General features: G+C 40.9%; 1 protein-coding gene across 3 annotated transcripts in view; it reads left to right on the plus strand.

Moving 5' to 3' along the window:
- The window catches only part of SLC16A9 (solute carrier family 16 member 9), a 65,103-nt gene extending 61,621 nt beyond the window's left edge, over positions 1-3,482 (plus strand). For all 3 annotated transcript variants that reach the window (XM_053583877.1, XM_053583876.1, XM_053583878.1), the window contains 2 exons: positions 7-924; positions 1,424-3,482. In XM_053583877.1, the coding sequence (XP_053439852.1) occupies positions 7-924; positions 1,424-1,602 (1,097 nt within the window). In that variant the 3' untranslated portion in view covers positions 1,603-3,482. The remainder of the gene's footprint in view (positions 1-6; positions 925-1,423) is intronic.
- Positions 3,483-13,431: the final 9,949 nt, after the last annotated feature.

The following is a 13,431-nucleotide window of genomic DNA, read 5'->3' on the forward strand; positions in this document are numbered from 1 at the left end:
TTTCAGGTTCAAGTGTTGGCCTTTTCATCTATGCTGCTCTGCAAAAGATGCTCATCGAGTTCTATGGGCTGGATGGTTGTTTGCTGATAGTGGGTGCTTTAGCTTTAAATATATTAGCCTGTGGCAGTCTGATGAGACCCCTCCAGTCTTCTGATTGTCCTTTGTCTGAAAAACCACCTCTGGAAAACCTACCAGATAAATACTCAATTTACGATGAAAAAGAAAAGAACCCAGAAGAAAACATAAACATTCTCGACAAGAGCTACTGTAATGAGGAAAAATGCAAGAACATTTTAGCCAATGGTGACTGGAAACAGGAGAGTCTCCTTCACAGAACCCCTGCAACCATCCCACACACAGCAGAGCCTGAAACGTACAAAGAGAAAGTTGCAGAACAGACGTATTTTTGTAAACAGCTTTGCAAGAGAAAGTGGCAATTATATAAAAACTACTGTGGGGAAACTTTGGCTCTTTTTAAAAACAAAGTATTTTCGGCACTTTTTATCGCTATCCTACTTTTTGACATTGGGGGGTTTCCACCTTCATTACTTATGGAAGATGTAGCAAGGAGTTCAAATGTGAGAGAAGAAGAGTCTTTGATGCCTCTTATTTCCATTATAGGCATCATGACAGCAGTTGGCAAACTCCTTTTAGGCATACTGGCTGACTTCAAGTGGATTAATACCTTGTATCTTTATGTAGCTACCTTAATCATGATGGGCCTGGCCTTGTGTGCAATTCCATTTGCCAAAAGTTATGCCACATTGGCAATACTTTCTGCAATTGTAGGGTTTCTTACTGGTAATTGGTCCATCTTCCCATATGTGACCACGAAGACTGTGGGAATTGAAAAATTAGCCCATGCTTATGGAATATTAATGTTCTTTGCTGGACTTGGAAATAGCCTTGGACCACCCATTGTTGGTAAGATTTATTTTTACACTTTTTTTTTGGTTTTTGGCCAGGGCTAGGTTTGAACCCGCCACCTCTGGCATATGGGACCGGCGCCCTACTCCTTGAGCCACAGGCGCCGCCCGGTAATATTTATTTTAACTCTGTATCTCCAGATATAGAAATTCAGAACGTAATAATCATGCAGATTTATGTAATCGAAAATAAATCTGCATGGAATGACTCATTGTAAATGATTTATTTAAGATTGCTTTGATATAATTTAGACGGTCAATATATGTATTCTGGGATTTGTGTTTATTATTTATTTGGGAGAAACTCAAAATATATGCTTATTTTGGTCTAAATATTTGGGACATTCTCATCTTTTAACTCCCAATAAGCCAGGTTGGAAGTAGCAGGGTAATATATATCCTAATCCCAACTACATATGAAAGTGATGAAATTAGGGTATGGGCTTGACGTTCATTCTATTGCTATGAAACTCACTCTTTCCTCATTGTTTTTCCAGGTTGGTTTTATGACTGGACCCAGACCTACGACATTGCCTTTTATTTTAGTGGCTTCTGTGTCCTGCTGGGAGGTTTTACTCTGCTGTTAGCAGCCTTGCCCTTTTGGGATACAGGCAAGAAGCAACTCCCCAAGCCAGCTCCAACAACTTTCCTGTACAAAGTTGCCTCTAATGTTTAGAGGAATATTGGAAGGCACTGTATTTGCTGTTTAATTTTTGCTACCACATAGCAAAAATATTTTAACAAATTCTCAAAGAGTCAGGACATTTTTCATAGCAAAATTTCACTGTGGCTGACTGAATTTTTTTTTATACATTCAATTCTTTATATGTACTGTAGATGTCATATTTTTGTTTCTTTTTCCCCTCCAAGAAGTGGGACTATTCTGTTTTCTGTCATTCATTGGTTCTTAACATTGTAAAAACTTCGGCCAGCTTCTGAAGGCTTTTTCTGTGTAAAGAAGTAGTGTTTCTCTGCCGACTCTATTTGTTCCACTGCGAGGCACTTAGAGGGGTCTCTTCTTTTTTAATATTGATGCTGCCGCATAATGGGATATTGTGTGAAGGCCACTACAGAAGAAATCACTCTCTTCTGTATGTTAGACTACCTAGTAAATAAACTTTAAGCCAGCCAGGAAATTATAGCAGATATTAAAATAGCCTTAAGAATTGCAGTGAAGCAAAGTGGTCATTTAAAAACAAAAAAGATATTGTTGCTTGCAGTCACCACTTCTCATTATTTGTTATTTCATTGTTTACTTTGATGAAGCACCCACCTGTCATTTGGTGCCCCACGGCGGTGACGTGTAAACCATGTCAATTCCCTAAGGTGTTTGCCGAAATGCAGGCAAACTCCAAGCAGCAAAGTAGTCACTGTCACCTTTCTTCAGGGTTGGCCACTGGAACCTCTCTCACTCTCGTTTGTCAGCATCCACTCAGCTGAGGTTTCCCAAGAAGTGCCGATTTTACCTGTTTCCAAATTGGAAATGCATGTTTCAACCATTCCATTCTGGCAAACGGGAAGCATCCGTTTGCTTTGGGCACAGTGGGGATGGATTGCAAGTCTTTGCACTTTTTCCCACTGAAGCATTTATTTGCTACTATCAGATATTACCACTATGAAATTTTAATTCAAGGGCAGAACTAAAAAGTGAATGAGTCTATGTGGGGGTGTGTGTGTGGGGGGGTCTGCGTGCTCTGATTCTACGTGGGACATGGGAAGGGGAAAAGACCAGGAAGACTTGATACCCTCCCTTATCCAACTTCATCTGATCTTAAGAATAATGTTCTAGGGTGGCACCTGTGGCTCAAAGGAGTAGGGTGCTGGCCCCATATGCCGGAGGTGGTGGGTTCAAACCCAGCCTCGGCCAAAAACTGCAAAAAAAAAGAAAAAAGAATAATATTCCAGGAAGAAAATCATTGTTAGATAAGTTGACATTTTCCCCTAAAGTAGTGTGTTTTTTGTCAGAATTCCCTATGAATCCTTTTAAAAATGTAGGTACCTGAATATCTTGCTTAGAGATTTTAAGTCTGTAGTTCTAGGCTGTGGTCCAAGCCTCTATATTGTTTAACAAACTCTTCAAGTAATTCCAACAACACAGCCTGGATCAAGAAAGGCTATTTTATAAGACTGCAACAGTGAAAATGTGCTCTCCTAAATCATCATAAAAAACAAACCACAAGGTCAGGGGGGTTTTATACCTAGCCAAGTGATCTTAAAATAGGAGGCAGCCTTCCCATGGTGCCAAAAATTGTCTTTTCATTTCTTTTGAAATACGTAAGATTATTTTATACTTCTATGTTGCCTTTCTTCGAAGGCGCCTTGAAGCACTTTATAACCATGAATCCTCACAACACCTCTGTGAGGTAGGTGGATCGTACTTTTCCATATGGTAAACCTGGAGTTTGGAGTATTTCACAACTGAGTTAAATCCACTGAATAACACAATAGTGGTGCTCCAAGGTGCCTTGGACTTCTGCTCCATACTCAAGACTTCTGGAAAGTTTTCTGTACCTCATTCTTTAGTCATTTTCAAAGTTAGTAAATAAAATAAGTGACTTATTTTTAACTACATGTTTTTGTGTTGAAAGTTCTTTTCTTGCCAATATTACATTCAGGAAATGCAATAACCTGACAAAGTGTGGATTTTATGACAGCTCCGCAGTCGACTATGTCGCTCATTGTCCACATGCATCTTCCCTGTGTCTCTAATACTATTCACTGCGGGAATTATCTGTTGTCGAGGGGATGAATTTTAAGTTACAATAAAATATGTGTGTGGGTTTTGCATCAGTTGTGTTGCTTTTTCTCCTCTTCGTCACCTTACCTCCCAATTATATGGATACATCACTGGATTGTAAAAATATAAATGACTTGATGCAATTCAGACCCCAGAATGTGGTGATGGACAAGAGAATATTCGAAAGTCAATTTGCTTAACTGTTTTAACCATTGCCTTCCAAAAAACGAATGTATCAGAACTGCAGAATCCTCTTGAGGAAAAGAAGACAGATCCCCCTCTCAGATTCTCAAGGATGACACCAACAATTTGTAGAATTCTTAATATGTCCCAAGCATATTTTGTTTAACCTTCATAATAACCCTGTGAGGTGGAGATTACTACCCTCATTTTATAATTTGAAATGTAATTGTCATGCTGATATGAACAACATGTTACAAAGACATAAGTGATTTCCAAAAGCAAAATGAGAAAGGTTTCTCTTTGGAGAAATCCCAGTGAACCCTTTTATCCCTACCATGGCTTGGGGAATGCGGCCTGGTGCAGGGATGGCTGCTAGAAAGCCAAGCCTTTAGTGAATGTGTTACTGAAATTTGGTGATTGTCCTTGTGGCAGAACAAAGAACAAAGACAAGTGGCTTGAGGAAAGGGAAAGAGAAGTTTATTAATTTGCTGGCAAATAAGGGCAGACTGGAGTCTTAGGAAAAAAAAAACAACCACCACGGCTTGCACTGTAAGCAGAAATACAGAGCTTTTAAAGGGGGGTGTTCAGCTTCCGGCTGCTGCTGTTTAACTATACGATCCACCGATGGTCCTGATCTTCTCCTGGGAAGAGGATCCTGTGAACAATTCCCTAGAGCCATCTGAGGTACAAAAAAAAGCAAAGAATACATACCTGCCCCTTTGATTCCTGGCCTTCAGTAGGAATGAAGATTCAATTCCCAAAAAAGGATGAAAGGGTTTTACAAAGACAGCTTGTAATGTATTTTGCCCTTTTTTAGATCCTTACTTCTTTAAATATTGAGAAGTCACGTCATGTAATTATTTAGGACTTGTTCATTTCTGAAGAATTAGCATTTTGAAGACATACTTCGTAACATTATATTGATTAGAATATAATCTTTATTTTGTGACTCAGAAGATACTATTTTTATTTTTATTTTGAGACAGAATCTCACTTTGTTGCCCTCAGTAGAACGTCATGGTGTCATAGCTCACAGCAACCTCAAACTCCTGGGCTCAAGCGATTGTCTTGCCTCAGCCTGCTGAGTAGCTGGGACTATAGGCTACTGCCACAATGCCCGGCTATTTTTAGAGATGGGATCTCACTCCTGCTGAAACCTGAGCTTAAGTGATCCACCCACCTCCACCTCCCAGAGAGTTAGCAGAGAGTTAGCTTTATAGACCGGAACCCCTGCACCAGGCTTACAAGATACTTAAAAAAAAAAAAAATTAGGTTACCACGAGGGTTCATACATTTAGGTTACATTGTGTGCATTTGTAAGGTCAAGTCTGAGTTGCAGTTTAGTCCTTCACCAGGGAATGTGCCATGTACTCCTACATTGTACCTGTTAGGTGGAACTTACTCAACCCCCTCACTGCCTCCCCACTTCTTGAATTTCATTGTGATTTTCTCTCCTGTGGGCATGCAGTTGTTGATCGACTAGTTTCAGCTTAGTACTGAGTACATGGGATGCTCAATTTTCCATTCTTGAAATACTTTACTTAGGAGAATGTTCTCTAAATCTTTCCAGGTAAATACAAAAGAATGGAAGTCTCCATCTTACTTTATGGCTGAATAGCATTCCGTGGTATCCATATACCACAGTTCATTACTCCATTCATGGGTCACTGGGCACTTGGGTTGTTTCCCCATCCTTGCAATTGTGAATTGAGCTCCTTGCTATAAACATTCAAGTGCAAATGCCCTTGTACTAAAATGATGTCTTTTCTTCTGGGTAGATACCTAGTAATGGGATTATGGGATCAAATGGGAGATCTACTTTTAGTTATTTGAGGATTCTCCACACTTCTTTGCAAAAAGGCTATATTACTTTGCAATCCCACCAACTCAAAAGATACTTCTTGATCTTGGAAGTACCTTGGGCTGAGTTTGGGAAAGTTTGTGTGCCCCCAGTCCCTGACTTTAGCAGCTCCTCACGTGGCCTCCTGCCCCTCTCTGAGGTAATCTAATTTTCTCTTAGGTAATCATGTCCCAGGGAAGGGGAGAAGGTTCAGCCACCAATTTATAAATGGCCCATGAAGAACAATTCCCAGGGACCAGGAGTCCCAGCAGTGGGAGGTCATGACCGAATGCATGTGTGGGCTGACTTATCCTAAGACCCTAGACTTCACTCTTAGCAATCAGTATAGAATTATCTTAACTCAGGATGTTCCAAGACATAAAGAAGAGCTCTACTTTGAAGGAAAGAGATTTCATTTTCTTCTTTTACATAGAAAGAGTATTACATCGAATACATAAATTACACAATTTACATTAGCAGTACCATACAATTTCTCCATCATTAATAGCAATCATAGGACCTTCTGCTGTATAGTCAACTATGACTGAAAGGATACCAATTAGTAAGAGTCTTCTTTGAGTAAGGGTTTTAACCACTTAGTTAAAATGATCAGAGATCTAGGAATACATGGATAATATTTGGGGATTCAGTATACCATACTCATGGCTGTGATTCCACATCCAGATCACCTGGGCTCAAATTCTATCTCAGTCCTTGTGAGTCCTTGAGGCTATGAGCAAATTGTTTAGCCTCTCAAAGCCTCAGTCTCCTTATTCATAAAACATACTATTGGATATTGTGGGAATAAAATAAGATAACCCATATATGTGCCTGGCCCACGGTAGGTGCCAAATGAATATGTATTAACTATTATTATTGTTGTTGTGATCATTCTTACAAGTGTGGCTTCCCTGTACCTGTGGAGGCACCCAGTGTTCCTAGGCACGGGTGTAAGGTAAATGTTTGCATTAAAAGCCTTCATTTAGAAGAAAAATAATGAGCTTTTAGTTATCCCTAACTTTACAAGTATCCCAGCTCCGCCTCCCCTCCCCCAGCATGTTCTTGTCAAACTCTTTTACCCTTAGGGATTCATGACTCAGCACATTTCCCTGGAATTGCCATTCAGAAGCTCAGACACAAAACAAAACACACACTGTTCCTCCACAAATCAAATAGAATCCACTCTGTAAATAGAATTGCTATGGGAATTTGAACTTTTTTTTCCTTAAGAACTCTCATCTGAGCTGCTCAGAAGGTAGGCCTGAAATTGGGCAGAAAGCAAAATGATCTGATTTGTTTACCCAGTGCTAATTGGCTTCAGCTCAGGGGCCCTTACCTCACTCTTTCCAGCCTTTGAGATTTAATCTTAAGAGAGTGTAATTCCTTGCCAGGTCTTCTGGGATTCTATTCCTAGCACATCTCAGTCACATTAGTTGCTTTTTACCGCATGCATTCCTTCTCCTAAAAAGTCATTTACTTTTATTCTTTCTCGCAGAAAGAAAAAAAAAACTTTTTATTTAATCAGTTGTTTTAGTAAGTGGTATGCTAAAATCTTTGCCACGCGCGCAGTGACTCATTCTGGGGCCCAGGCACATGGATTGCTAGAGCTCAGGTATTCGAGACCAGCCTGAGCAAGAGTGAGACCCCATCCATACTAAAAATAGAAAAACTAGGCGGGTATAGTGGTGGCTGCCTGTAGTCCCAGCTACTGAGGAGGCAAGAGGATCGTTTGAGCCCAGGAGTTTGAGGTTGCTATGAGCTATGACATCATGGCACTCTAGCTGGGAGCAACAGAGTAAGACTCTTTCTCAAAAAAAAAAAAAGGGAATGAAGGAGATCAGGAAATTTCACCCCAAAATATGACTCTTTAGTATAAAGAATATTTCAAATTAAAGGCTGTTAGAGATCAACAGGTCTTGGAGGGGGGTTTCTCTCTGTCTACATAAATCAGAATGACCTATCAAAAGACCAGTTGACCTCCCCTCCCTGTTATCTCAATATACTATGGGAGAGAAGATCAAGAATGCAACCAGACCTGGCCCAAATCATTTTAAACCTGTCGTAATAATATTAATAATCATAATACCTGTCTTTCAGGTTAATTCAGGAGTCAATCTGCTCCCCCACCATTCATTCCCCAAGGATCTATTCATTCTCCCTAGCAGCCATTTATTGTCCCTAAACAGAATTATCTGTATTCCTCATCTCCCCCTCCTCTCTAAAATGAAGATATATACATTTCTGGACTGCATTGGGATGTTGGGTAATCACTCTGTGATTCTCCCTCACATCAAATAACCTTTTATTAACTTGCATAAATCGTGTGTTGATCTTTCAGTGAACTTCAAGGGGAAAGGGAAAGTTTCCCCTCACCCCTACACTAAGCAACACATCTTTAATATCAAAATAATTGACTGTGGTTAAGGTGCTGTCCTGCTGTGGGTCACCTTAAAACTAGTCACAAAAATATACCTGTGTTTTTTTTTTGTTGTTGTTGTTGTTTTAGAGACAGAGTCTCACTTTAATCACCCTTGGTAGAGTGCCATGGCGTTACAGCTCACAGCAACCTCCAACTCCTGGACTTAGGCGATTCTTTTGCCTCAGCCTCCCAAGTAGCTGGGACTACAGGCACCCGCCAGAATGCCTGGCTTTTTTGTTGTTGTTGTTGCAGTTTGGCCAGGGCCCTTGGTATATGGGACCAGCACCCTACCTACTGAGCTACAGGCACCACCCATACCTGTGTTTTCTTCCTGGAAAATGTCTTGATGTGATAAAGCAAGTCGTTATGCCTCCAGCTTAGATCTGAAAACTCTTGAACATTTACAGTTTTGAATAGGACATTGCTAAGATAGCCTAAACGACTCTGGAACCCTAACATCAAAGGAGCAGTTGTTTTTCAGGAAAGCATTTCCCAACAAACTTCTTGCATGCAAACTTCTTACCGTGGTCTGTTTCCCAGAAAACCCGACTGAAGACGATTGTAATTCCAACACAGTGGGATGATGCCACGCACACAGTGTCATCAGAGCAGAGAGGGAGGGGGACTTTTTTTTTTTTTTGGAGACAAAGCCTCAAGCTGTCACCCTGTGCCATAGCATCATCCCTCACAGCAACCTCCAACTCCTGGGCTCAAGCGATTCCCCTGCCTCCGCCTCCCAAGTAGCTGGGACTACAAGCGCCTGCCACAATGCCCGGCTATTTTTTGGTTACAGCCGTCATTGTTGTTTGGCAGGCCCAGGCTGGATTTGAACCTGCCAGCTCAGGTGTTTGTGGCTGGTGCCTTAGTCACTTGAGCCATAGGCACCAAGCCAGGACATCTTTTTTGAGGACCTTTTATGTGGCTGGTATTGTTCCAGGTATTTTGCAAACCATGTCTGGTCCTGTTTAAGCTCCAAAGGCATTGGCAAGGGTGACTACTTAACTGTCAAGACGTCACAACGATACCTTTTATCTCAGGCCTTCTGGGTTCGGGATCTTTCTTGGCAGGTCTGGGTACTTCGTTTTTAATCCATTTAACCCATCTTAACTGAGCACCCAGTATAGCTTAGGCACTCTCCCAGGCACCAAGGATATAATGATGAGCAAGACAGACAAGGTTCCTGTCTTCTTTGAGCTTGCTGGAGCCCCAGAGCTGATCAGTGTCTGAGAAGGTGTTTGAGGCTTCTGGAATCAGGGCCGTGGTGGCTCACTGAGTGACCGGAATGTTTAGCAGTATCATGTGAACATAGTCGTGTTCAATCTTTGTTACTCTAGGAAATTGCCTCTGGACAGTACCTTGTTGGGCACAGACAGTATTTACTTTCATGGCAACTCCTTTGTAAATTCCTATTCACTTCTCTGATGTGTTAATACATCTGATCAGGTTATGGCCAAGTGCGACTGGTCAGAGCAATGGTACAGATGTCTGCTCAGAGGCATTGTATTTGTCTATTATATTGCTCAGAAGGCAATCTATTTGGACAGTGCTTAACTTTTGCTATTATGACAGATGAGGAAACTGAGAGACTAGGTGAGTCAAGCACTGTCTGTATTTTAGTCAATTCAATACCTCAAGGTTTTATTTTTGTGTTGTTAAGATTGGTCAGTGGGTCCAGGTCATCCGCATGAGTGCCCATTGTAAATCTCCTCTTCATTTTGTGCTCATCTCATGTTTTTTATAGGTATTTATGAGGATTGCCTACACTCTTTATTTGATTAGGAGTTGTAAAATGGTGGTATTTTAATTCTATCATTCTTTCATTTATTAGCTGACGGACTTCTATAAAGGTAAGATTTTTCCTCCTTAACTATTGATTTTCTGAAGGAACAGTGCATTCAAGACAAAAATTTCATTATTTTTCTTTATGTATCAGTTTCAGAAAAACAAATTGGTTTTCTTCCATCCTCCAAATGTGACTAATGATTTTTTTCCCCACTTAAGGGAAGATCTCTTTTTGAACTCATGGATTTTAAATTTGGGGGAGAGTGAGTTTCCAGCAATGGCAGTTTTTTTTTTTTGTTGTTGTTTGTTTGTTTTTTGAGACAGAGCCTTAAACTGTCTCCCTGGGTAGAGTGCTGTGACATCACAGCTCACAGCAACCTCCAACTCCTGGGCTCAAGCGATTTTACTGCCTCCACCCCAAGTAGCTGGGACTACAGGCGCTGCCACAACACCCAGCTATTTTTTGGTTGCAGCCATTGTGATTGTTGTTTGGCGGGCCAGGGCTGGATTCAAACCTGCCAGCTCAGGTGTATGTGGCTGGTGCCTTAGCTGCTTGGGCCACAGGCGCCAAGCCAGTTTTCTTTTTCTTTTTTTCCCTTTTGGATACTCATATTTTTCTACCAAATTGATTCCTGAGTCCTAATAAAGTCAATAATCTTTGACAGATTCTTTACTTCCTGATAGGTCACAGTGTTTTAGGTAGATAGTCTGTTTTTCACAGTTTGTGTCTCAAAGTTTGATTGGAGGTGACAAGCCTATCACATTATACTTGGTGACAGCTGCTTTTATTAATATTAAAATCAAATGTAGCTCCTTTCAAAATTCAGACATTAAAACATTCGATGCAATGACATATTAACCCAACAGTTGGCCTTTCATTGTGTGCATTCCTAAAATTACATAACTTCTCTTCCGCGTCCAAGAATGTTCAGAACTAATTTTCCAGAGTGTAATTCACTTACAAATATGCCTAGTCAAAGCAAATGAAATGTGTCTATATGTCATGCACAAATGGGAGGGTATTAAGGACAAATTTAGAACCAAGGTGGTAGAATGAATAAACCTGAATTTTTTCTGAAAGCTGATCATTCCTCCTTTGAGACATTATAATAGCTTCAAAAATGAATCAAGATGTGATTGCTAGTATTCTCAAGCAACAAATACACATTCAGTGTCTGGAGAGTCTGTAGAATAGGGGGCAGTGGTCTGGTTACTGATCACACAGTAAGATGCATTTACATATGACAGGTTTCATTACTCCAGGTTAACTTCCAGTTTTCTAGCTCCAGACCAGTGTTTTTCAACCTTTTTTAACCTCACAGTACTTTTGAATCTAAAGTTAAACTTCCATGGCACACTTAAATTATGTTGAGCAAAAATAATGAAAAAAGAATATACTTACTGTGCTTTGAACTTATTTCAAAAATAATTTAATTAATGATCTTTAAAAGTTTTTGTGGCACCCCTAAGATCTTCTCGTGTCACACCTGTGTGCTACAGTTGAAAATCACTGCTTTAGATACTTAATGAAATTACTAAAGATATCTTGAACTAAGAGGAGGAAAGGGAGGCAGATGGAAATTATTCCACTAATTGCATCTGACATCGTACCCTGGAGAGCTAAGTATCATAAGACAGTCCAGGGAAAGACCAAAGACTGTGAGAGAATTGAGTGGTGTAGCCACACAGGGTCTGTAAGTGGTCTTCCTGTCATCCAACTGTAAGTGTATACCTAAAAGAGGCATGTGGAGGGGGTACTTGGGAGCCCTTACATCAAGCAGGCTGCTTTAAGAGGCAAATGCACATTTGGGGAGTGTGTGGTGATACAGTCACTCTCATACACCGTGCCGACAGATATCAGAGTAAACTGTTCATAGACAATTTGACAATATCTATCAAAATCTGAATGTATGTACCTTTTGACCCATTAGTTTCACGATTAAGAATTTATACTGATCTTGGCCGGGCACAGTGGCTCACACCTGCAAACCCAGCACTTCAGAAGATCAAAAGGCAGGAGGATCATTTGAGACTAGGTGTTCAAGACCAACTTAGGCAACATAGCAAGACCTCATCTCTACAAAAAAATAATAAAAAAAATTAGTTGGGTGTGGTAGCAGTCACTTGTAGTTGCAGGTATGTGGGAAGCTGAGGCAGGAGGATCACTTGAGCCTGGGAATTTGAGGTTTCAGTGAGCTGTGATTGGGCCACTGAACTCCAACCCAGGTGAGAGAGAGAGCGTGAGAGTGCGCATGAGAGAGAGAGAGAGGGAAGGGAGTGTGGGATGGAGGGAGAGAAAGACTTTATTCTAAACTTGTAGATGTCTGCAAACAAGTACACAGATGCTGATTGCAGCACTGTAAGAGTGAAGCTGGAAATAACCTAAATGACCAAGAACAAAAGGCTTATTAAAGACATTATATTGACACGATGACTGCCATACTGCCAATAAAAAGAACAAGACAGACTGAGATGCGCTGACATGGGATGGGATGTGCTTCATGACATGTTAGGAGAAGGGGTGTTTGTCAAATGTCCAGACTTTAATGAACAGACTGTGAACAGAAGTGTGGGCGGGGCATGTTAAGGCACTCAGACACAGGCGCAGGTGGGAAGCCTTGGCCACCGTGGCCACTGTGCTGCTCCACCCGGGCCTTCTTTTCAGGGCTAAGGCCCCATCCACAGGGGCTGGACCATCAGCTGTTGTTGGCTCACAGCTGATTCCTCACTAGAATTGCTCTCGGCCACCACAAGGGACAGCCTTGCCCAGCTTCCACTTTCTCCTGTCCTGGGGGTGGCCATGGCCAATGACTGTCCAAATCTGGGATACCAAACCCCAGCCCCCTTCCCCAGGTTGGGACGATTCTGAAAGGCCACCTTAGTTCCAGAGCTCTCCGAAGCATTAGCTGAGGCCTCATTAACCTGCATTTCACGCCAGCTTCTCCTTCTGGCTAATCCTGCTTCCATAAAAAGATTTGTATAATAATATTAACAGCAACTTTATTCAGAAGAGCCAAAAAAAAAAGAAAAAAGCTAAGTATCTACTAACAGGAGAATTGCCAAAATAATAGTATATTCATACTATAGAATACTATTCAGTATTTTTAATATTAAAAACACAACAGTATGGATTAGGGTTGACAGACTTAGCAAATAAAAATGCACATATGACGTGTTACATGTTGAATGTTTTTGAAGATATAAATGCATATGTATTTAATACTGTATTTGAAAAAATGTGAACTGAAAGTATTGGGAAGAGAAGTTGCAGGAGGGAAAGTATTGGGAAGGAGAGAAGTTGCAGTAATGATTGGATATTTTTCATTTACAGATGGTTGCTAGGTTCTTTGCTTTGTACTGCATGAATACAAAGAGAAAAGGTTTCTGCCTTAATGAGGAATTTATAATTCAGTGTGGTGCAAACAGTGACAACAGTGCAACGGGACAACGCTGCCATGGAGGTGGATTACAAGGTACAAGGGACCAGAGAAGAAAGTGGGTCTAACTCTCAAGCAAGTCTTGAGTTTACAGGAGATGGAGCCAG

This window comes from Nycticebus coucang, chromosome 3 (assembly GCF_027406575.1).
Source record: "Nycticebus coucang isolate mNycCou1 chromosome 3, mNycCou1.pri, whole genome shotgun sequence".
Lineage (NCBI taxonomy): Eukaryota > Metazoa > Chordata > Mammalia > Primates > Lorisidae > Nycticebus > Nycticebus coucang.